This window comes from Equus caballus, chromosome 3 (genome assembly GCF_041296265.1).
Source record: "Equus caballus isolate H_3958 breed thoroughbred chromosome 3, TB-T2T, whole genome shotgun sequence".
Lineage (NCBI taxonomy): Eukaryota > Metazoa > Chordata > Mammalia > Perissodactyla > Equidae > Equus > Equus caballus.
Genome location: NC_091686.1, coordinates 57816384 through 57840777, shown reverse-complemented (window position 1 = coordinate 57840777; position 24394 = coordinate 57816384). Strand labels below are relative to the sequence as shown.

The 24394-nt window shown below is 38.6% G+C and overlaps 1 protein-coding gene across 5 annotated transcripts in view; it reads left to right on the top strand.

Annotated features, from left to right (window-relative positions):
• Positions 1-24394, top strand: part of ARHGAP24 (Rho GTPase activating protein 24) — a 719869-nt gene that overhangs the window by 322822 nt on the left and 372653 nt on the right. For all 5 annotated transcript variants that reach the window (XM_070263497.1, XM_070263500.1, XM_070263498.1 and 2 more), the window contains one exon: positions 6728-6924. In XM_070263497.1, the coding sequence (XP_070119598.1) occupies positions 6748-6924 (177 nt within the window). In that variant the 5' untranslated portion in view covers positions 6728-6747. The remainder of the gene's footprint in view (positions 1-6727; positions 6925-24394) is intronic.

Genomic DNA, 24394 nt, shown 5'->3' with positions numbered 1-24394 from the left:
GGGAGCTCATGGATGGGGAAGGTCCAGATAGGGGATGACAGTGGCACCAGGGAAGCCTTTGTGGAGGAGCTGAAGGAGGAATAGAAGTTAACCGTGAAGTCCAGGCAATGAGAACAACCATGTGAAAACCCAAAGCCCTTTCAAGGTGCTTTAAGAAAGTCAGTTGCTTCTTGAAGACACATTTAGGCTCCTGGAATTTATCTTGGAGCTAAAACATCTCCACTAGATCCTCTGCAATATCAGATCTAAAGTGCTGATTCCCTTGTAGGCACCAGGTTTGATTCATTCTTCAAGTGAAGAGGTGGTGTGCTAGAAAGTGAACTGTGTTTTGCCCATCCATTTTCTTTAGTTAGCACCTTACAACAAGGTATTAAGATTTAAATCTTTAATTTCTTATGCGTTGTTTTGTTGTTGTTGTTTTTTGCTGAAGAAGATTAACCATGAGCTAACATCTGTGTCAATTTTCCTCTGCTGTGTATGTGGGTTGCCACCACAGCATGGCTGATGAGTGGTGTAGGTCCCCACCCAGGATCCAAACCCAGGAACCTGGGCCACCAAACTTAACCACTGTGTGACAAGGCCAGCCCCTCTTATATGTTTTTTGTAAATGTACATTGTCTTACTCTGCTCTGGCTACTGTGACAAAATACCACAGACTGGGTAGCTTAAACAACAGATGCTTCTTGGAGATGCACTTCTGGAGGCTGCAAGTCTGAGGTGAGGGTGCCAGCATGGCAGGGTTCTGCTGAGGCCCTCTTCCTGCCTTGCAGATGGCCACCTTCGTGCTGTGCTCATATGGCCTTTATTTGATGCCTGCTTGGGGGAGAGAGAGGGAGGGAGGGAGAGAGAGAGAGAGAGATGGAGCCTGAAATTATTTAAATATTTAGAATATTAAAAGAGTTTTCAGTTCTACCTCGGGTCAACAATTACAGTTATTGAAGAAATGTTATGGCAAGTAAGAGAAATAAAAACAAACCTATAACTTCATAGATTGACTGTAATATACTGTGATCGAGTTGTTCAGTGAACACTGTATGGTGAAGCGTTTTTGTTTTCTTTGCTTCATCGAAGAATGTCAGATCTGCAGGAATATACTTACATGTCTTCCAGTGGCATGGAACTGAGTATTTAAAAAATGAGAAAAGAATCTCAACAAACATTTTGCCTTTAAGGATTTTCTTTTCTGGGGAGAATGCACACACAATGTATATATACTCCTGTCTGTCATACACACACACACACACATGCATATGCATACGCACGTGTGCACACACACACACAAACATATGCATACTAACATGCACATATGCTATCTCATTCCCTGTGTATGTTGTTGTTGTGTGAACCATTACCTAGAGAAAGGCTGTATGCTGGCATTTAGACATACAGCTCCATAAACGTACTACTGCCTGACCATCCAGCATGTTAGCAAAGCTGCAAAACAAAGTTTTGGTTCTTTTTTTTTAAATAAGAAAGGTTAGAATTCAGATAAATATTGGCTATCAGTAGTTATATATCGTGTACAGTGCAATCACATTTATTTTACAAAGGAGCTAGGTTCTAATGTCAACACAGAAGGTGACAATTGGATGTGAACAAAATTACTCTTGAAAGTCACATAAATCTTTCACAAATTGCAGTATTTTACCAACTCTGCCAGTTTTATTTTTGTTTTCTTCTCTAGCAATAGAACAGACCACTGTTCTTTGACTGAACAACTGGAGTAGTTTGTTTGTGTTGAGGGCTCATGTGGTGTGAATGCATGTGTACTCTGAAACTCTGGGATATCACATTTGCACAGCAAGCTAGTCACTCCCCCAGAGGCCGAGGGAACTGACACTGACTGTGAGAACACACCTCCCACTCGTCGTGGGAGCGTAAGTTCATGGACCGTAATGGAGGCATTGCGGTGAGAGTGCTTATGCTATGGAAGTTGTTCTCTCCTCTTTCTCCCCAGCTCCCTCCTTCTTTGTTTCTCTTGTGTTTGCTGAACTTGTGTAGTCCTGTAGGTAAATTCAAACACATTGCAACTCTATGGCATATGGCATTCTATTTATACACATTTTGTTTATCTGTCTGCATGTTTAGGTATTCTTCGTTGGAACAAAGTCACAAAAATAAATACCTATGTGTGTGGCTGTTTGACTTTTGGAAAATTCTCTTAGGAGCATGAATTTCATCTCTGATTGTACCATATGATACTGTTTGTTATGTTCCTAGCCCGTTTGCAAAAAAGAACCATATGAGTAGATGTACAAACCAGTTTCCACCCCTGGAAAATAATTCAAAGCTAGGAGTCCATCAAATGATGGGAACTTTTTAAAACTCGCATGGTACAGTACTCATCATTAAGAATTTTCTTAAGATTGATATGAAGATGCAAGTTACCTTCTCAATTCTATTTTTGTTTTAGTTTAGAGTGGCCATTTATTTATATTATTGTTATGTTGATTTGCTAAAAGCTTATGTTGATAGTTCTATTTTGTAACCTTGTGTATCACCCAGCTACCACGGCCTGACCATAGTGAAAATACTTTCCCAGTGGAGATTAAGCCATTCTTTGAGAATTTGAGTTAACTGTATTTTTCTTCATACTAAACCACAATTGATTGCATGTATTTCCTGTCATGGCTAAAAAGTGTAAGTTTTGAATGTTATATTTCTTCATACAGGGCAGTTTCAGGTTCATTTAAGTTTGATGATTTTGACGTTGTGTTTAAGAAAATTTTCATGCTAATTGAAATCCCCTATGTCAAAGGAAAAAAGTTAAATTCTTAAGGGCTACTATCTTCTTTAAGGCATTAAATGCAATTTAAAATCTCTCCAAAATATTCTTTGTGGGAGTTCTATTTTGGTTGTTACCTAGCTTCATTCATTGATTCAGCAAATGTTTACTCAACATCTAGTAAGCACTTGTAAGGGCGCCAGGTATACTGTGGTGAGGTCCTTGACCTCATGAAGCTTGTGGTCTCCTGGAGAGGTAATTGACAATAAACAGCTAACAAAATAGCAATTTAGAGAAGCATCAGCAAGACAGGACAGAGTTCAATGATTAAAAACAAGAGAGGAGCTAATTCACTGGGTGGTTAGTAAAGGCTTGTTGGAGGAGGTAAATTTTCAGCTGAAACTTAAAGGAGAGAAGGGGTCGGCCATGCAGAGAGCATGAGGCGGAGCATTCTAGGCAGAGATCAGCAAGTATCAAGACTCAAGGCACAAAGGAGCTTGAGTGTTTCCGGAACTGAAGTCGGCTGGTGTGGTTGCTTGCATCGGAGCTTTTAAGTATGTGTGTGTGTTGGTGTGAGGGGAATGAGGAGGAGGTGGCATGGGATTATGTTAGATCCGTAAACAGGTGCCAGGTGATTCAGAGCCTTATAGGCCGTGGTAAGACTCTAGATTTTAAAGTAAGTACAACTGACAGCCAATAAAAAACTTGAATGTAGAGAATTATTTAAATTTTTAAAACCTCACTTTGGCTGCTTGTGGAGAATGAAATATGTGTGAGCTTATGCCCATGTGTTTGTGTTTGTGGTTAAAAATGGAGGCAGTGAGCCCAGTTGGAGGGCTATTAGAATGATCTAGTTAAGATAATGGTGGCTTGGATTATAGGCTTGTGTATGGATTTGAAATACTTTTTGGATATATAATCTTATGAATTTATTGGTGGATTTGATATTCAGGATGAGGGAGAGGCAGAAATTAAAGATGATCACTTTTCTTTCTTTCCTTTTTACAAATGGGTGTCTCATGGTGCCGTTTACTAAGATCAGGTTTTGGGCAGGATCAGGTTTCGGAGGGAGCTCATGTTGACTTTTAGGTACCCAGCTCCAGACCTATTCAAAATTGATTAATTCATCAAACATTGATGGAGCTTCACCATATGCCAGACATTATCCTAAGTATTGAAGATATCCTGTGTCCTGATGCTTATGGAATTACAGAGATGATAGATTTCAGAGTGCTAGAAGGGACTGCAGTTAGGAATGATCCAGTCCAGCATCTTCAGTTTAAAGGTGAAAGATAGAATTTGAACCATTCAATTTCTCCAGCAATATCAAGACTCCTCTATAAAGATCATGGCCATTTTAGTAAAACTTAATTTTACTCATCCAGCACTAGTTGTGGTATTATTTTCCCTTGGGGATAGGATACAATCTGTTTTCATTTCTGTTTTAATGAATTATTACAATTAGTATCATTTAAACACTTTCTGATGCATTCTGAAGCCATGACAACATAAGCATTATAGCGAGTAGTTCACTGGGCAACGCTGTCATTGATTTCAGCCAGACTTACAAACAACGTATGCAAGAAGAATCATAAACCGTGTAATAATGTGCACACATTTTTTACTAAGGCATTAGTGGTAGACAAAAGGGAAATTGGGCTCTTGTAATTTTATATTATTGATAGTAGGTTGCTAATTACCTTGAACATTTTAGAGGGGATTTTTCACACTTAATAGAAAGCTTGAATATGAGAAGAAAAAAAGAGGGGCCCTGAAAGAATTTGTTGTGCGGTGAACTCTAGATTTGTGTGCGTGTGTGCCTGTGTGTGTGTGTGTATGCTGGAATGTTTATTTTAAGGTCTTATTCAACTTTATAAGTTAAGATATTTGGTCAAAGAATAAATAAGTGATGATGAAATAGCAAATTGTGTAGTTTTGAACAATTTAAATGCCAGGAGGAAAAAAATGATTATTTACAGTAGTATAAATAAGCATACATTATCTAAATTATATTACAGCATTTATTGTTCATTTAGAGTGAAGTTTACTTGGCTTATTATACTAGGTCAAGTACTGTGAAAGAAAAGAGATGAAAGTTCCTGCTCTAAGGGCATAACAAACTTGAAGCATCAGGCATGATCTGATCTGTGCACGAACATGCACACACACAGTCGGAGAAGGCTTCCTGCAGTAAGTGATTACTGTTAGGAGAATGCCCTATGGAGCAAAGGAAGTTTCAAGGCATTTTGTAGAGATGAGGGCTGTTAATTAGGAGGATGTTTCAATATAAGAAGGAGAAAGTGGATGTTGAATGGGACATGATAGGCAAGTGACTAACTTGAAGCTTAAAAGTAGTTTAAGGAGATGAAGATAAGAGCAAGGATGGAGATAGATTGGAATGCATGCCAATGGAAGAGACAAAACTACTGAGAAGATGTTGGAAATTATCAAAATAAGAAGTAATTAGTGGGGCCAGCCCCGTGGCGTGGTGGTGAATTTCTTGCGCTTTGCTTCGGTGGCCCAGGGTTTGCAGGTTCCGATCCCAGGCGCGGACCTAGCACCGCTCATCATGCCACACTGTGGCAGCATCCCACATAAAATAAAGATTGGCACAGACGTTAGCCCAGCGACAACCTTCCTCAAGCAAAAAAGATGAAGATTGGTAACAGATGTTAACTCATGGCCGATCTTCCTCACAAACACACACACACACACACACAAAGAAGTAATTAGAAGCAAAGTTCTGCTTCATCCCTGCATCTGGAATGGCAGGACTAAATTAAAAGAAGCTAAAGATCCAGCATTGGAAGGTTTGACCCTTTACCTTCAAGGAAGAAACATAAATAACCCAGGGCTGATGGCTGAAACTTGATCAAATTTATAACTACGATTGTGTACATAAAAATTGATTGAAAAATTAGTGGTGACAATAAAGACAACAGAAAGACAGCTTGTCTTCTGGAATCAATCAGAAATATTAAAATAAGAGCTTTGTGCGTGAATAAGCCAAAACAGGAATATTCTATGTTTTATTAATTAATCTGTGTCCTTATACTTGCATCAGACACAAGGCTAAGAGTGGACTTCTCACTTCCTGAGAAAGTGCTTAAAGGTAAACATTAGCAAGAATTTGCAGGAAACCTTTGGGAGAGGAAAATCTCTTTATTCTTAAGCCTCTGTCCCTGGCTGTCCCAGAAAGCCCACCTCCTCTGTCCTTACTGTGGAAGTTTAGCTTCTCATCTGTTGATTAGTATTTTCTATGTGATAAACTCATTTTCTTGCTATGTATAGTGTGTACGGCCTTGTACTACACATAAAACCTAGAAATGGTCTTCGTCATGCAATTGACTGGAGCATACCACTTACTCCTAACGTCTGAAGGAAACTCAACTGGCCAAGCAGAGTTTTTTTGTTTTTTTCCTGAACTTTTTCAGCTGTACTAATTCCTGACTAGCCAAAGAAACTCTCAAGGAGATACTTTTGGGGGAAAGGAAGGCCAATACATCTTGAGAGATTTTCACATATGTAAAACAAATGTCTTCCATTGAGGTTTTTAAAAGAGTCCCTTTAAACTTTAACATGTGGCAGGCTAGCGTTTGCTCAGATAATCACAGGCCTGCACAAGCAGGCCTCAATCAGTGCCCACCAGACACTGAGGCCCGTTATCATGAGAATTATGTTTTTGTTGGTTGTTTTAGTTTGTTTTCAAAAATCGCTTCCTAATACGTTACCTCTAGAACTTTCTCAGTGTTTAGTTCTACTGAGGAAAAAAGGGTTATTATCACCCAGCTGACTAGCTCCTTTAAGGAGGACGCAACAAACTCTCCAGGTTTCCTCCAGGCGTCTTGTTGTCAGGTCTGTGGTTTGCTTCTGGAAATTTTGTGAGTGCGTTTATGCGTTTTTCTCTCTTCCTGCTTTTTTTAAGGGACAGGGGTGATTTAAGAGGAAATTGGATATATCAGAGCACCTTATTCTTCCCTTTTTTGTTTGTTTGCTAAATAGGAAAGTCCATCAGCTTGATAATGGAGAACAGTGACTCTGCGGAGCTCGCCCAGCAAGGCCAGGGGCGGAGCAATGCCATGAAGTGTGGGTGGCTGAGGAAGCAAGGAGGCTTTGTGAAGACGTGGCACACCCGCTGGTTTGTACTCAAGGGAGACCAGCTCTATTATTTCAAAGATGAAGATGAAACCAAGCCCTTGGTAAGTCGGAGAAAACAAAACGCACTGTGGGCCTAAGCAGTCCAAGAAGTAGAAGGGGTTGCTAGAACTGACGGAGACTGAGGCCAGCCCAGTCTCCTGGTTTTCTTCAGTTCATTGGCATCTTTCACACTTTTTCTCCTTGTTTACTTTGGTTCAAGATGATTAACTTGCTAATTGAGACCAAGAAGCAAATTATACTTGTCTAATGTTAATTTTGATTTTTATGAAGCTGGAACGATTGTCTGTTTCCCTCAGGCAAACTTACTTCATGAGAAAACTTTAATGGACATCTGCTAGAAGATATGTATTGTAGCCGAAACATCTTTCCTTTCCTCAGAAATAAGTTGAAAGCACAGAGCTGAAGGAAGACTGTAGACGCAACTTGCAGTGATTTCTGGGACACCTTCAGTATCGATTGTCTGGGGGCTTCTCCACCTTAACTCACGTAAAATGTGGATGTGATGCTAAACCGAACAACGGTGATGCAGCCCACCAGCATGCACAATATACTCCTCCGGAAATAGCTTCTGTGTCTCTTTGTGGTTCCTTAGTCTTTTATTTGTTTATTTATTTATCATTTTTCAGTCACAAATCTGTAAGTTGCAATGAGAGAGAGGAAAAATCTCCATCTCTTCCTTTAACTACAACAAGCTTTCTTAGCTGTGATCATTGCTTGTCAGTTGATGAAAGGAGATGTGAACTGAGGCATCCTCTCTGTATTTTTCCTTCATCTACATCTGTAGGATATATGAATGAGAGAAGAAACATCTTAGGGCTAAGTTTACGTAAACATCCCTAACAGTATGTTCTTGAGGCTGTTTCCCTTGTGTTATTAAAGTTGAAGAACTTAATTAGGAATTTTGATCAGGGCTCTGCTTTAGTATTATAAATTTCTCAGATGGTATAATTTCACAAAATTATCATTTGTCTAATTGATTACATAAAATAGCAATGGAAGTACACAGTACAAACTCCAGTCATTTTTGGAGTTACCACTATTTTTTGAGCATTTACTAGGGACAGGCATCAGATTAAGAATTTATATGTATTATCTTATGGAATCCTTAAAATGATCCTGTGAGCTAGATTATCCCCATGTATGCATGAAGAAACCAAGGTTTAGGTGTAATATACATTAGTGAACATTAGACAGTGGTGCCATGGTTCGCTTTTAGGTAAGTCTGACTTCATAAACAAATCCCGTGTTGGTATCATGACAGTTATAGTGTGTTTCTGTACCTGTCATTGCATTCGTCATAGCAAAGCAGTGGGGAATGTGGCAATTATCATTACAGATGACGAAGTTGTGGTGTAGAGATATGAAGCAGCGTGACCGAGATTGTGTAGAGATCAGAGGCACAGCAGTAGAGTGTTTTGCCTCTTATCTCACACTCCAGGGGTCTTTTCTCACTGCACCTTGTTTTATACTATATAGTGCTCACATGAAGATATTAGCTTGAACATAAAATCATTTTTACCTAAATCAAAGAAACAGATCAGATTAATGTGAAAAAAATGTAGAATACAGGGGATCCAACATGGGGACTTTGATATGGGCGAACACATTGAATAAAATATGAAAAGTATGAGTAGATTCAATGTTTTATCCTATGGACTCTTATTCTGGCGTAGTTCACATGGACTGGGGTGTTAACCAGAATGGGTGCCACTAAAATGATTAATGAGGTCTGATCTGGGACCTAAACAGGGGATTAGGGGACCAAACAGAGGTTCAGGAGCTGATGAGTGGAGAACTGAAAGAAGACCAAACAAACGTTCTGACTCTTCAGTGAGCTCAGGATGTCTTCTCGTCATGAAGAAGGGATATAACCGATGAAACCCTGGCTCAGAGTTTCTAAAATTTGAGAACTTGCAGGTGTTAGAGAACGTGTACATGAACCTCAGTTCGAGGTATGCCCTGGAGCTTGAACTCTGCCCTAAACTGTTCAAAGAGGATAGCGTCCTATTGCCTTGGCTGTGCTCCTCTGTGCAATCTCTCAGGTCTGCACAGTCACAGATACTATTCAGTGCAATGTGGTTTTTTTGATAAAAAATTGGAAATATAAATGAGTATGCAAAAACTTCTGATTAATTCAAATGAAAATCTGCCTCAAAATGAAAATTACTTTAATTCATAATATTTCTAAGATATTATATTATATTGATATCTGTATGTTACCAGTATTTGTAGACTTACAACTAAAATTAACAAAATAGAGTTATATTGACAAGAAAGTACTAATTCTTATACAAACCAAACATAGACTACCATTGTTCTCCCAAAAAAAGATTTCTTAATTTTTCTTTCTATGTATTATTTATTAAAGACTTTCTATTCATAAAGCAGTCAAAATTTGGTATTAATAATGTTGCATTATTATTTGTCATTTTTTCATGGATCTTTTTTCATGGGAGTTCAAGCACCAGGCATTTTGACACTATGCTTTTTAAATTTAATATTTTACACTGATATTTAAACACATGCACATCGAATCAGATTAAAAAACAGCAATTTCTATATCAGATGGCATTTAGAAATTTGAAAGGAACAAATATTTGCCTGTGAATGGACGATTTCCTTACTTTAAAGTAGATTCTTTAAGTGAGGGTTAATGCCCAGCACATTCTAAGTGCTAAAGCTGATTTATTTATTTATTTACTTATTTTGTGCTGAGGAAGATAAGCCCAGAGCTAACATCTGTTGCCAGTCTTCCTCTGCTTTGCATGTGGGTGCCACCACAGCATGGCTGCTAACAGAGCAGTGTAGGTCCATGCCCGGGAACTGAACCCAGGCCACCAAAGCAGAGCACGCCAGACTTAGCCACTAGGCTATGGGGCCAGCCCCTAAAGCTTATTTTTGGCTGAGTTAGTGAGTGAGTCAATGAAAGATATCTATGGCTGGGGGCAGGGGGCAGGATCAGGTGCTGTGAGTAGTATTGAGTAGTATCAAGTTCATATATCAAGTTTATAATCTGTATTTAAAACAACGAGATTTAAGCTACATTAAATAATCCTGTGATGATATATTATAGAATAACTTTCAACAAATTAAAAATATCAGTAAAGAACTGAACATCTTGAAAAATATTAATACTGGAAAAAATTTAGTTGTCAGAAAAACCCCTCATTTTCCAGATAAATAGTATGTGTATGTGTTTGTGTGTATGTGTTTGCATGTATGTATGTGTGTATCACCCAAAGGATATTGTTAATGAGTAGCAGATAACCAGAAAATCAGATTCCTTGCTCCTCATAAAATACGCCATCAGCTTTGCCTTTTTTTCCTTTTTTTTTGCTGAGGAAGATTCACCCTGAGCTAACATCCACTGCCAATCTTCCTCTTTTTGTATGTGGGACACCCCCAGAGCATGACCACTGACAGACGAGTGGTGTAGATCCACACCAGGAAACAAAACCCGGACTGCTGAAGCAGAGGGCGCTGAAGTTAACCACTAGGCTACCAGGCCTGGCCCTCTTTCAGCTTTGCCTTTGCCTGCTCACAAATCTTCCGCTTTTCTTTAGATTTGCTTTCGGTCAGTAGTACTTCTTGGTTCTTAATTTTCAATACAGGCACTCCAAACATAAAAATGCCCTTGGCTTTCATATATTTTGATGAGGGCCAGTTCAATAAAGTGGAGGAAATGTCACTAATGAAATGAAAAAATTCACTCTTTTAAGCATTCCTCACTAGCTAAAAATGTTCAATAAACTTAATCTGGATTTATTTTCCTCTCTCTTAGAAGGCATTTCTAAAATGAGAATATTGAAACTCTTGAAATTTTGTCCACCTTCTGTCCTAGAAAACGGTTCTCAATTACTTTAGTAAAACTTTTACTGAGTTTTTCCTCAACTCAATAAAAAAAAGTCAAACTCCATCATTATCCTTACTATGAAAAACTGCTCATTTGTTGGTGGAAACATATAAGGACAATTATAATTGGGACAGCCTACCGCGCAAGCGCTGAGTGATTAGAAAATGTGGATACAATTAGTGCCAAGGAGGGAGTGCTGGCAGTCTAGAGGAGCTGGAGAAGCAAGAGGTGACCCTAGCCTGGGGTGTTGAAGGTTGGGGAGTTTTCTAGGCAGATAAACTGGGGAAATGAATTCAAAGCTGGGGAAAGATGTGGAGTTCCACATCTCCACATAGATGTCTCTGTGAACGTCTAGATATAAATTAGACATTGATAGATAGCTCCATATTGTGAGGCTGGCAAAATGGCAAGAAATGGGATTGGAGAGATGCGGGAGGCCACAACGTAAAGGCGTGTGTATGTTGCACAAAGAGACTGGATTCTCTTGTAGGCAATGGGAAGCTATTTCCAGAACACCTGTCCTACTCAAGCTGCAAAACTAAATTTACCTGGTAGAGGAAAATAACGGCAGCCATTTCCTAATGTATTAGTCTGATTGGGGTGCCATAACAAACACTGTAGACTGGGGGGCTCAAACAACAGAAATGTATTTTCTCACAGTTCCGGAGACTGGAAGTCCAAGATCAAGATGCCTCCGGGCTGGTTTCTGGTGAGGCCTGATTTCCTGGCTTGCAGACAGGAGGGACCTTCTCTCTGTGTCCTCACACGGCCTTTCCTTTGTGCACGGGAGAGTGAGAGCGCTTTGGTGTCTCTTCCTCTTCTTATAGGGACAGGTTAGCCCCACCATTGTGACGTTATTTTACTTTAGCTCCATAAAGGCCCCATCTCCAAATACAGTCATATGGGCAGGGTTAGGGCTTCAATATGTGAATTTTGGGGGGCCCAGTTCTGTCCGTAACATCTAATATGTTGAAATCTATTTTAATGAATATAATTTTCCCAATTAGGTTTTTCTTCCATGTACCATCAATTTTTATCTCTACTGGAACCTAATCTATTTGATTTAGTGCATTATATACTCAATTATTTGAACCCAATGTTGGTGTTTCGTGTTCTTATTCACATTGCACTTTGCCTTCCAGATATTCCGCAGCCTGCACGAGTTTGAGAACACAGAGAGTCTCACAGACACTTTTCTTGTATTTTGTTTTCGAGCAAAAGGCAAAAATGCCTTTAGGTTCTCCTCTCTCCAGGAACATTACCTGATTTGTAAATAAGACTTTCCAGCCCTCAGCCAGGGTTCTCCTGGCAATATATTAGAAGTCTATCTCAAAATAGAACTATTTTATATTTAAAATAAATCAAACTAAAGTCCTTAGTGTCCTGTAATTTTTAAAATGGGAGAAACTTTGGTTCCTCCTAGGCCAAAACTGTCTCCAGAAACCATTTTCTAGTGTCTGCACTTATACAGATACAGATTTTATTCAGAACAGATTTAAAAAGTAAAGTTGATTTTGATTGTTTCTGAAAAAAGCCTGAAAACCAAAAAAAACAGAAAAGTGATGTATGTAGCCAAATTTTTGAAACTTCATTAGTATATATCCCTAATTTCTGTCATTCATAGGCCATAATTGTAAACATTTATAATATTGTATTTTTCCAGTTTTTATGAAGTATTTTTTCAGCTTTAAAATAATTGTATTTGTATATGGAAGAAAACGTTAAACTCATTCTGTACAGAAGAATCTATTTTAAAAAACATCTTCTGTCTGTACTGCACACCCCTTGGACTTTTGGGTAGCTTTTTAAAAAGGTTTTAAAACAGATTTAAACTGAGTTTATGGCAATATCTGCTCAGCCATCTTTCATTGATAATGGTGACAAATGACTGTGGCCTTAATTGTAGATATTGCAACATGGAGGAAGCAGCTGAGTCAGAGATAAAGTATTATAGTTATTTTAGAAATAAGGCAACTGTGCAGATTTTATTCAATGAATCCAGTAATCAATTCCTAGTGCTTTTTGGGAACCATCTGTTTTACTTCTATTGTGAAGTATATTTTTACTTAAATAATAGCTAAGTCTCAAGTTTGGCCTTACTAGCAAAGGTCTCTGATGTGCCCTGGGTACTAGAATTCGACACTGGAAAGCATTGCTTTTTAGAAGCCAGTCTGAGGCTCCTGATAAAATAACTAAAATCCAAACAGGCACCAACCCAATCAATCTAGTCTAGACTTTCTGCAACAGATATTGATCCAATTGTGTGGGGAGGGTTTTTCTGGACAAGATGAAGATCACACTATATTAGATCACAATGGATTTTCTTAACATAGAGAACAAAGTGATTTTGAAGGAATTATAACCTGAAGGCTGACCTCTAAATGTGCCAGAATTGATTACTGATTTAAGAGTAAGCTCTAATTTTATATATTTAATGAAACTTGTGAAATCTCTAAGGCAATTGCCGTTCTCTGTTAAAATGTATGAGCCAGTAGAAGGTAAAACCCCAATTAAGTGTTTAAAATAATACTAGAAACCTTGAAAGTTGAATTTCATCTTCAAATCTAAAACTGACTTTCTCTGTAGCATGTAAGTCTCTCGGTATTGAAAAAGACACATAAGATGCGGTTGTGTATCATCATAAGTTTTTAGGAACTCTTAGCTCTTTCCTGGAAATGACATCAAGAGATAGTGTTATTAATATACAATAATATTTTATTCTGCTATTAGTTGAAGAATTGTTTGATGCTTACTTCTATACAGCTGTATAGTTTTGACATTTATTTGTTTCAGAGTGGTTAAAAATGTAGGCTTTTGAGTCAGAATGTTTGGGTTGAAAGTTGACTTAGCCGCATACTAATTTTGGTACATTGGGTAGTGGAAGCTGGTTTAGGCCTCAATTTACTAATCTATACAATGAGATAATAAAAGTATCTCCTTTATAACATTGCTAAAAGGATTAAAGGAAATAATTTATCTAAAGGATCTTAGAAAGCAGTGACACATAGTGAGCATGAAATAAATGTTAGCTATTTTTATATTAGTATGACAAAAAGAGAATTTATTCATTAAGGTATTCATACTACTCATTCATTCATTAGATTTTTTTTCCTGAGGAAGAGTTGCCCTTGAGCTAACATCCGTTGCTAATCCTCCTCTTTTTTTTGCTTGAGGAAAATTAGCCCTGAGCTAACATCCATGCCAATCCTCCTCTATTTTTTTCTATGTAGGACACCTCCACAGTGCGGCTGGTGAGTGGAGTAGGTTCATGCCTGGGAACCAAACCCACGGACCTGGGCTGCCGAAGTGGAGTGTGCGGAGCTTTAACCACTCAGCCATGGGCCTGGGCCCTCATTTGATTTTTTTTATTCAACACATATTTATAGATTTCTAATGTGCCTACGGTCATTATGCTAGATTTGAGGAAATCTGAAGGTGATATAACCAATGCCATAAAAAATAGACCCCGCCCTCCAACATAAGGATTTAAAAAGGAGAAGCTTCTTTCTTTCTCAAGTGAAAGTCCAAAGAGGTTCTAGGTACGTGAGGGGGTCTGCTTCAAACAACTGTTTAAAAACTGAGGCTGCAAGCAGTTTTGCAGTTATAATTTTTGGCTTCCAAATTCACCATGGGGTCATTTCCTCTCAGTCACGTAGAAGGAGGGTGTAAAATGATATATTGTGTAGAAGTTCAGTGGACCAGGTGTGGTAGTGGCTCTTATCACTTCTGTTCACATTCCATTAGCTAGAACTGAGTCACATGACCGTCCCTCAGTGCAAAGGAGGCTGCATGTATAGCCTAACTTTATCCTGGGAGCCGAAGAGAACATGGGTATTGAGAAAGAGTTAGCAGTCTCTGCCATAGGTGATCAAATAATACTAAACCTTCATGAACAGGCTGTTAAATTTCAGTGAGTGTTAAAGACAATTGCAATTACTGTACAACGTAGTAAGTATTTTGATAAGGAAAACATAGGGAACTGTTGGAGGCCATAGAAGGGACACCTACCAGCACTTCAAGCTTCTGGGAGAGGTTTTCCAAAGAACAGATATCTAACCTGAGAATTGAAGAACAGTAGAGCTTTATTACAAGTTGTTGGGGTGGTAGACGTGGCAGACTGAAAGGTGTAGGCCGTGGGCCTTCAATAGATTGTTGGGGAATTAATAATGTCAAGTATTTCAGCCTCTGAGGAAGAAGAGAGCAGTAATGAGAGAGGAACTTGGAGAAGTAAGCACAGATCAGTAAGCATGTTGTGTCCAGTAAGCAGTGTTAAGGACTGTAGATTTTATCCTGAGACCTTACATTTCCCTTGCGTTCATGTGCCTGTTTTTGTTGGTTTATTGGATTTGGAGTTAAACAGGTAAAATAAGGCTCACTCTCTGTGTGGCTCATTGTGAAGGAATCCAACATGCCCACATATCCAAAAAGGCCTCCTCTGATGGTGCTGCAACTGTCCGTGTTCCTATAATCCACTGCTTTGTGTTATGATATAATCTCTGGAAAAATGATTGAAAAGCAGCTATGCTACAGGTAAACACCTGACCTTATACCATCCATTGTTACCTGAGCATGAATTTTGGGAATGCCTGTCAGGTCAGTTCTGACTGTAGGAGGAAGAACTGAGAAAATCCGTTGCTGCTGGAGAGGACACTCGGGGTGAAGAGCAGCAGATGATGTCTTGGACAAAGAGAGAAATGATGGGTGGGGCACGTATGCCAGAAGGATCACAGTGTGTGAGAGGGTTTCATCCTCATGATTTTCTCTAGAATTGACTTTGTCCGGTATGGGCATTTCTCTGGAAAGCAGTTGAGCCCAGCTGCTTTGTACACAGGTTCTAGAGTCATATTGCCTGGGTTCAGTCTAGACTACATCACTAGCTATAGGCCTTGGGTAAGTTACTTGTTACTTACTTGGGTAAGTTACTCATCTGTAAAATGTGAGTAATAATAATACTTCTCTCATAAGTAGTTGTTAGCATACATGAAATGATGTTTCTAGAATACTTATACAGTATCTGGCCACATATTAAACACTCAATAAATATTAACTATTGTTACTATCATCATCATCATCATCATTTTTACCATCTTTCACCATCAGGGTACTCTGACACAGCAGTTTAGAAGTTAGGATCTATAATATATACCCTATTAATTGCCTAGTGAAGGAAATAATAGATGATCGGCTCATGTAAGTAATGCTAACTTCAGAGCAAAAGATAACTTATTTTCGTTCATAATCTATGCTGTCAATACATTGAACCCACATGGAAATATTCTCAAAAAAAATGGTCATCTTTGTCGTATGTTTTTTCTCTTTGTTTATTTCCTTTTGGGGCTCCTTCAGAGCTTATCAAAATGATTATGATGACAGTCAAGGAGGCTTGAAGGATTCTCTTTGTAAAACGTAAAACCACCCCAGAGAGAGGCAGCCCTGCTTTTCTTCTCTCACGTACAACACTTATTCTTCAACACAAGTTTGGAGGGACAACTCCTGCAGTTGAATCCGTTGAGTTCCCCTTCTAACGTTTACTCATGTTGACTGAAGGCTTTTGTATTTGTGATGCAGTTCAATAGATGAAGCCAGGTAATTCATATACAGACTATCATTAGCATAACTAACTTACAGATATTTCCATTATTCCAACTAATAGAGAAGGGAATTTATGGAAGAAAATATGGATGGGTGAAAATGTAATTTGAACATTTGCATTTTCAGCGTTTAGAGTAATGCATTTTAAAAGGCTACTTTTTCTTCCCCTGATATGTGAAATATTTCACAGCCATTTGCTACTTATTCTCCTTTAGGTTTCTTTTGGGCGCTTGATCTTCCTGTGTTTACTTCTTTAGCTTTATCCTGCCAAAATCCAGATGCTCTTTATTTTTCTATCGCTGTTACCATATGTTCATTCATTCAGTGACTACTTATCGATTAGCTACATAAATTATAATTTATAAAATGTTTTGATCACTTTTTATGTACAAGGAGGCAACCCCAGATGCATGAACTATTATTCTCACTTTCTGAATTTTGGCTTCTTTCCCTTCGCATAGTGTTTTCGAGGTTCATCCATGTTGGAGCGTATATTAGTACTTCATTTCTTTGTAGGGCCAAATAATATTGTATTGCATCCATATACCACATTTTGTCTTTCCACTCTTCAGTTGATGGACATCTGAGTTGTTCCCCCTTTTGGGCTATTATGAATAATGCTGCTGTGAACATTCACGTACAGGTTTTTGCATGGACACGTGTTTTCATTTCTCTTGGTTACGTAGTTAGGAGTGGGACTGATGGCTTACATGGTAACTCTATGTTTAACCTTTTGAGGAACTATGCCAGTAATTTTGAATGGTTAAATTTCAATCTAATTTAAAACTCAAGCCTCACACTTAGTTTAAATCTCATCTATGTCCTTCCACACCGCATCCCACCACTTGCCAGTCTTGACGGGGCACTTTAAGTAAGGAGGAAGCTCAGTGTGTACATGTTCTCCTCCTCTCTCTTCAGCACTGGGAGAGAGAGAGAGTGTGTGTGTGTGTGTGTGTGTGTGTGTGTGTGAAGGTGTGTGTCTGCGTGTTTGAGAGGGCCGTGGACTGGATACTCTTTCTTTCTCTTTGAAGCCTCTGGCACTGGACACTGGCAGAGGGGTAGAGGACAGCAAGGACAAATGCCTCTGCCTAAGAGCCTGTCACTGTAGGGGACTACAAGTTCATCTTCGTTGTTTGTGTTTCTCTGGCTAATTCATGTCTGTGACCATCTCGACTGCTCAGGGTACCGGAGAGGAGGCTGTATCCCGGCCTCTTGTTTCACCCTTCAGCCATCAGCATGGGCAGTATGCCCACAGCTTCTTGCTGCTAGGATCTCATTACTAGATAACCTCTCTTCCCTGGTTGAACTCGAACTCCTGGAACTCCAGGCGTGGTTGCCATGACAACTGTGGCATTGCAGGTTCCTCCACACTGCCACAGAAGTTTGTCTGCCCTGCAGGTCTTTTGTCCATTACTCAGGGATAGGCGCAGAGCAGCCTAAGCATGTGACAAACCGAGGAGCAAGCTGCCAGTCTTGCAGTTGCTAGCTTTCTTCTGGAGTTCCTTCTCCCTTGACTTGAGGGGATTATGGCTCCGTCCTCACTGCTTTCCCTAGGCAGGAAGGAGAAGACAGGTAGTGGTGTGGGCCACAGTGGTAATGTTTGATTGAGTTGGATTCTATTCTGTTATCTTCTAAAACAGTAAGGCACTTAGCATCTCTCTCTTTTTCTAAAAATCATTTTATTGAGGTGATATTGGCTTACAACACTGTGTAAATTTCAGTGTACATCACTATATTTCAGTTTCCGTATAGACTGTATTGTGTTCTCCACCAACAGTCCAGTTTTTATCTGTCATCAAATACAATAAAGTTTCAGGGTACAAAATCAATGAAAATCAGTTGCATTTCTATACATTGAAAATGAACTAGGGGCCGGCCCAGTGGCGCAGCGGTTAAGTTTGCAAGTTCTGCTTTGGTGGCCAGGGGTTCGCCAGTTTGGATCCTAGGTGCGGACCTATGCACCGCTTATCAAGCCATGCTATAGTAGGTGTTCCATGTATAAAGAGGAGGAAGATGGGCACGGATGTTAGCTCAGGGCCAGTCTTCCTCAGCAAAAAAAGAGGAGGATTGGGGGTGGATGTTAGCTCAGGGCTAATCCTCCTCCTCAAAAAAAAAAAGAACTAGCAGGAAGAGAAATCAAGAATACAATCCCATTTACAATCGCAACAAAAAGAATAAAATGCCTAGGAATAAATTTAACCAAGGAGGTGAAAGACGTATACACTGAAAACTATGACATTATTAAAAGAAATTAAAGAATACATAAAGAAATGGAAGGATAGTCCCTGCTCATGGATTGGAAGAATAAACGTAGTTAAAATGTCCATATTACCTAAAGCAATCCACATATTCAGTGCAATCCCAATCAGAATCCCAAAGATATTCTTCATGGAAATAGAACAAAGAGTCCTAAAATTTATGTGGAACAACAAAAGACCCCGAATAGCCAAAGCAATCCTGAGGAAAAAGAATAAAGCTGGAACTATCACCCTCCCTGAATTCAAAATACAGTACAGCGCCATAGTAATCAAAACAGCATAGTACTGGCAGAAAAACCGACACACAGATCAATGGGACAGAATTGAAAGTCCAGAAATAAGCCCACACATCTATGGGGAACTCATCTTCGACAAAGGAGCCAAGAGCATCTCTTTATTTCTGGCTTTAGATTCCAGAAATCAGTCTTGGATAATAGGATAAAGCCTACTCAACACTCTATTATAAAAATTTATGTCATACTTTCATATTTTTTCAATTACAACTCATAAATGAATTGTACATACTGTTTTCTCCCACATAAGTGGAACTAACATTCTCTCATTAACTAACAATTCTAGAGATTGTTAAAATCCTTCATATGACTAATTTCTTATGATTAATAACTTGAAATAATATTCGGTTCCATTTATGAACCAAGTACCTTACCATATACACAAATATGATTTTTAATATTTTTAAATATTAAAGTACTAAAGATATATCATAAGCACTACATATATTTAAACTTATGATAAATTGTTTTCTCTTATAACTCATTGTTCCTGTTTGTGTCATGGTCGTTAGAAGTGATTGACAGAATCAATTCAGTTTATTAGCAGAGTTCTCAGGTCATCTTTGTGAACCTGGATTCCTACTTAAATATATTTTCTAGTTATGGGATCACAAATGCTTAAAGAGTGTGTCATCCCAAACTAAAGTTTCAAAAAAAAGTTAGTTTGGATAACTCTTATACTTAGTCTACCTTGTGGCCAATCTTGAGAAATTGTAAGATAAATGGCTAGAATAAAGAATGGAATCTATAAATACGAGCTCACTGCCCTAGATGTCGGTTGAATATGTTACAGTCCCAGCCTTGCTTGCAGTGGGCACTGGCTATGTGAATAAAACAGCATAACTCTAATTTAATTGTGTTATTTCACATTCATAACCTTCTCCAGGAAGACAGAAAACAGCAGGAAGACAGAAAACAGCAGGAAGACTAATACATTTCAGACAGCATTGCAGTGCCAAATTCCTGTATCAATTTTGAATCTTTTTCCTAGATTTTTTTTTTAATACTTAGACTTAATACTTATATTTTCTCTGGACTTTAAAGGAGACTTTCTACATCTTGTCAGTTTTTGTTTTTTATAATACACGTGGTGGTACAGGAGCCAAGGGCTCTGCTGGGTTAGGGACTTTGTTCTTCCATTAATGATAAATGTCACTTGTGTTAGTCATTTCTCCCCAGACTCGTTCTGTTAGACGAAGGGGTGAAACCGATGGTTTCAGAGTTGCTTTTCAGTCCAGGTTTCTAGAAGTTTTGCTTAGCTTCACAAATACTCCTGCTTTCTAAAACTTAAACTCGCATGATTCTTCCCGTGCTAGCACTTTTAATTATTTCCCAAATCATTACCTTTGCCTATAAAATACGCACTGTAATATCCACAGATATTTTGGAAATGGGTAATTTACCTTTAGAGTATCCTGGGGGAAAATGAGCAGTAATTCCATCTTCAAACTATGCAAAAGTTGCTAAATGTTCAAGTGTTCTGTGTTAGTCTGCGTTTTGAATATTTAAGCAAAACTCTTTGGTGAAGGCAAAGTCATTATCATAGATACTGAAATAATTGCTTATCTGAAATACTCGGTGTTTTCAAAACTTCCTCTTTAAAGTGTCATCATTTCACATTGCAATTGTAATAAAATGACAGTGTTTATTTAAAATGTTTCTCTTTTTGACTCTTAAAAATACTTGAGAATATTTTAAAGATACAAACAACGTTTGCCCCTCTGAAGCCCTTTCTTCCAAAATTATGAGATACAAAACTCATGAAATAGAAAACTTGGCTGGATTTTTTAAATTTCCACAAATCACTCATCAGACTGTTGTTTACTGCTTGAAATTCTATCAGTGAATTCATTTTTCAAAGCAGAGACTCCGACATTCTTTATGTCACTATCCAAAACATTTCCAATGGGGTCAATTTAAGTATCAGGTGTTAACTTTTCAATTCTTGTAACCCATCTTAGTATTATTGAGGGAAGAAACATCCTCAGAGTACTTAGAGATCTCAGGTAATAGTCTGAGTTGAAAGTCTCAACATGTTTTAATTAAGATATTTTGAATCACATAATTTGTTTTAATCATAGAAAAATCATTTGTAGAAGCAATATTTGTTATCTTTCCAAGTTTGTGTATCTCTGATCAGCTATGTCACCAGAAATGGCATATTTGTTTCTCACCTGTTCTCTCCTCATATATTTTAGACCGGGAAACGGGACTTGTGTGATAGTATCCCTGAAGACTTTCATTTGTGGCGTTCCACACCGTTAATACTTTTCTAAGCTTCCTGTTTTGATGTCCGTCTGAAAAGTTTGGATTTTCTCTTATGAAATATATTAGCACTTTTACTGAATTCTCAATAACTAATAGAGTAATAAGCTTTCTTATTTTAGAATGTAACAAACTCAAGTCATTCTTCAATTTCAAATATTTAATTAGATTGGCAATTAAAATAGTTCCAGCTAATAAAAATGAAAGATGCATTTCAAGAGGTAAACCCTTGCTCCACTGTGGCTTTCCAGGAAGACAAAAGGGAGTGAACGTTTGTTATGAACTGTTAAATATTATGTTCTGTGCTTAGTACTCTATATACATTATTACCACATTAATTTTCATGACACTGTACACATAGTTTTCTATAGCTGGGGATACTGAGCTTCATAAGAGTTAAAAAGTGTATATCCTAAGGCTAACAATTGGCAAAACCAGGCAGAACCGTGAAAGAAATAATATAAGAAGGCCAGGAAGGAAAAAAGTAAATATACTGAGAAGGTCGGCAGGATCCAAATTAGTGTCAAGAGGTTTTTGAGTACATATAATTGTCAAATAAGAGAGAAAGAAAAGAAGAAATGGATACTTAGTTTCCTAAATAGGAATATAGTTTGCCTAGAGCCCTGCTGAAGAAGCCTCTACTTTGAAATAATGACAACCTAGAGGCATCTTGGTGGTTCTAAGAATTACGTTAATAACTCATAATTCTTACTAGAGGTACTGGTTGTTTGGGGGATATACTCAAAGAGTATGTATCCCAGATGAGATGCAGAGCCTGCTAATACCCATCTACCTAGATCTAATACTCAGTGTTTACAGTCATTTATGATATCAACCTCTGTTAGCTCTGTGGGCATTTGCAGGTGGTTCCCACTTTGAATTATTTCACATTACACCGCCTGGATCCATCAACACCACCCAATATAAACCTGAGTTTTATTTCCGGCTGTCTTTACAAACTCATGCAGTGAAGAGGGTTTATGGACAAAAGCAGATGTGATGCATTCTGTTTCTGACAAAAGACAAAAGTGATACATAGACGTGCTGATGGTTGTCTACCGAATTACTGTGCATGACGTGGAAATGGATAATCAGGCAATGTAGCATGGACTGTCTTCTTGGACATGTGACAGGGAACTGAGGAGAGCGTGTACTGGCCCATCAGAACCACCTTCTGCCAACCACCTTTGTGGATTCCTGTGGAAACGAATCTGGAACGTATCTCTGGCGGGTGAAGTCCTAGAGAGGAACCTGAAAGGATCCACAGCAAAGATGCTGTTTGAAACCCGATGTCCATTTTAGGGTTCATAGGACTTTAGAAGACAAAAAGGCGATGGGATTGAACACTTGCTGATAAGACAATGTTGGAGAATAGATTTAGACATTTCTGGCAAGGAATGAAATGAACTTTTATAATTTCATGGAATCGAATGGATAAAAGATGTTCACCTTTCCTTCCATTTTCCTTACTCTGTCTCCGAGGAGAGGAAGTTCGGCTTTGGTGGGTCACACTTGAGGGTCTTTCACTGGCCACTGAGCTGGTGATGGTTCACAGTAGTGGGTTCACTCTGGAGCATGTCTAGACATTAATCCCCATCCCCACTCTAGAAGGGAAAAGGGTCAATTATCTCTTTATCTTTTGCATCTAGTGTGTTCTTGGCCCAACTTGTAAAAGACTTCATCCTGATCCCTCTTTGGAGGAACAAACCCTGAATCTCTCTGATTTTCTAGTCTCTTTTTGTATTTCTGCATCTCTCTGTCTTGCTTTTTCTCTGTCTCCATTGTATCTTCTCAGCAACTGGTTCCAGGGGCTCTTCCGCTCTCTAGGAAGGTCTCAGTGGAAGGCTTCCTGCTTTGGGGCATTCTCCTGTTCTCTCTCTCTTTCTCTCGTCTCTCTCTCTGTGATTCTTTATTTTATTTTATTTTATTTTTGAGGAAGATTAGCCCTGAGCTAACTGCTGCCAATCCTCTTCTTTTTGCTGAGGAAGACTGGCCCTGAGCTAACATCCGTGCCCATCTTCTTCTACTTTATATGTGGGACGTCTACCTCACCATGGCTTGCCAAGCGGTGCTGTGTCCACACCCAGGATCCGAACCGGCGAACCCTGGGCCTCCGAAGCAGAATGTGTACACTTAACCACTGCACCACCGGGCCAGCCCCTGCGTGATTCTCTGTCTGTCTCCCTGTCTCTCTTTCTCTCATTCTCGCTCTCACTCTTTCAGCTCTGTTGCTGGGTGAGGCATTACATCCCAGTGCAGTGGTAAGAACTAAAACTTGAATTCGGTCTTTTGGGTAGAAATAGAGGAAGTAAGACTTCAAGGCTTCTCATAGTCACTTTGCATAGGGAAAAAGAATTTTCTTCTGTCAATATTATCTTACCAGAGACTTATGCCGGAGGTTTGGGCGAAAGCCTGAGCCAATAATAAAGTGTTTGAGGCCTTGCTTTACAGCCTTCGTGTACAGCCTCATGGTGACAGGTGATTGGTTAAATGAAAGTCTCAAATACTCCTCCATTCTCGGCCAAATGCCATTATCATACCATTTTAGTGGCTCATCCATGTATCTCAAACACAATGGAGCTTGAATATCCACTGTTCCAAGTCTACCATTTTATAAAAGAGGAGACTGATGTCAGAGAAGACTACAGTTTTGTATATAGGCGTTCTCATGCTTAATAAGGTGGAGAATTGCTTAGATTCACCTAGCTCATGTTTTTGAGCAGAGTTTCAAATCCAGGTCTTCTGCTATAAGCACTGAAACCAGAGAATGGGCTGTAATCCAGGATGTGCCTCCTTCTTAAAATGGGAGCTTGATGAATTCGCTATCAGAATTTTAAAAGTATTTTTACTAATTTTAAAAAATATCTGTGTAACTATTATATAATCAATGACGACCTCATGTTTTTGATAGCTGTATTTTGTTTATAATCACAATGGCCCCAAGTAGTATTCCTTAATTGACCCAATAAAAGAAGGGAGGTACATTTGATACAGAAAATGTTGCATTCCCTTAAGTGAAGGCCAACTGATGTCACCATCCAGTACTCTCTGAACAAAAGTTTCCCAGTCATTGAAACAGAGATAAGTGGTAGGCAAATTGAGACATCACCTGCGCCCTGTGCTAATCAGTACCTAATTCATACTGTAAGTGATAATTAATTTCAAAAAGTAACATCATCTAGTAGATCATATTAATGTCAATAATTTAAGTTATATTAGCTTTTTAACTTGTTCATTATAGTTTTGTAAA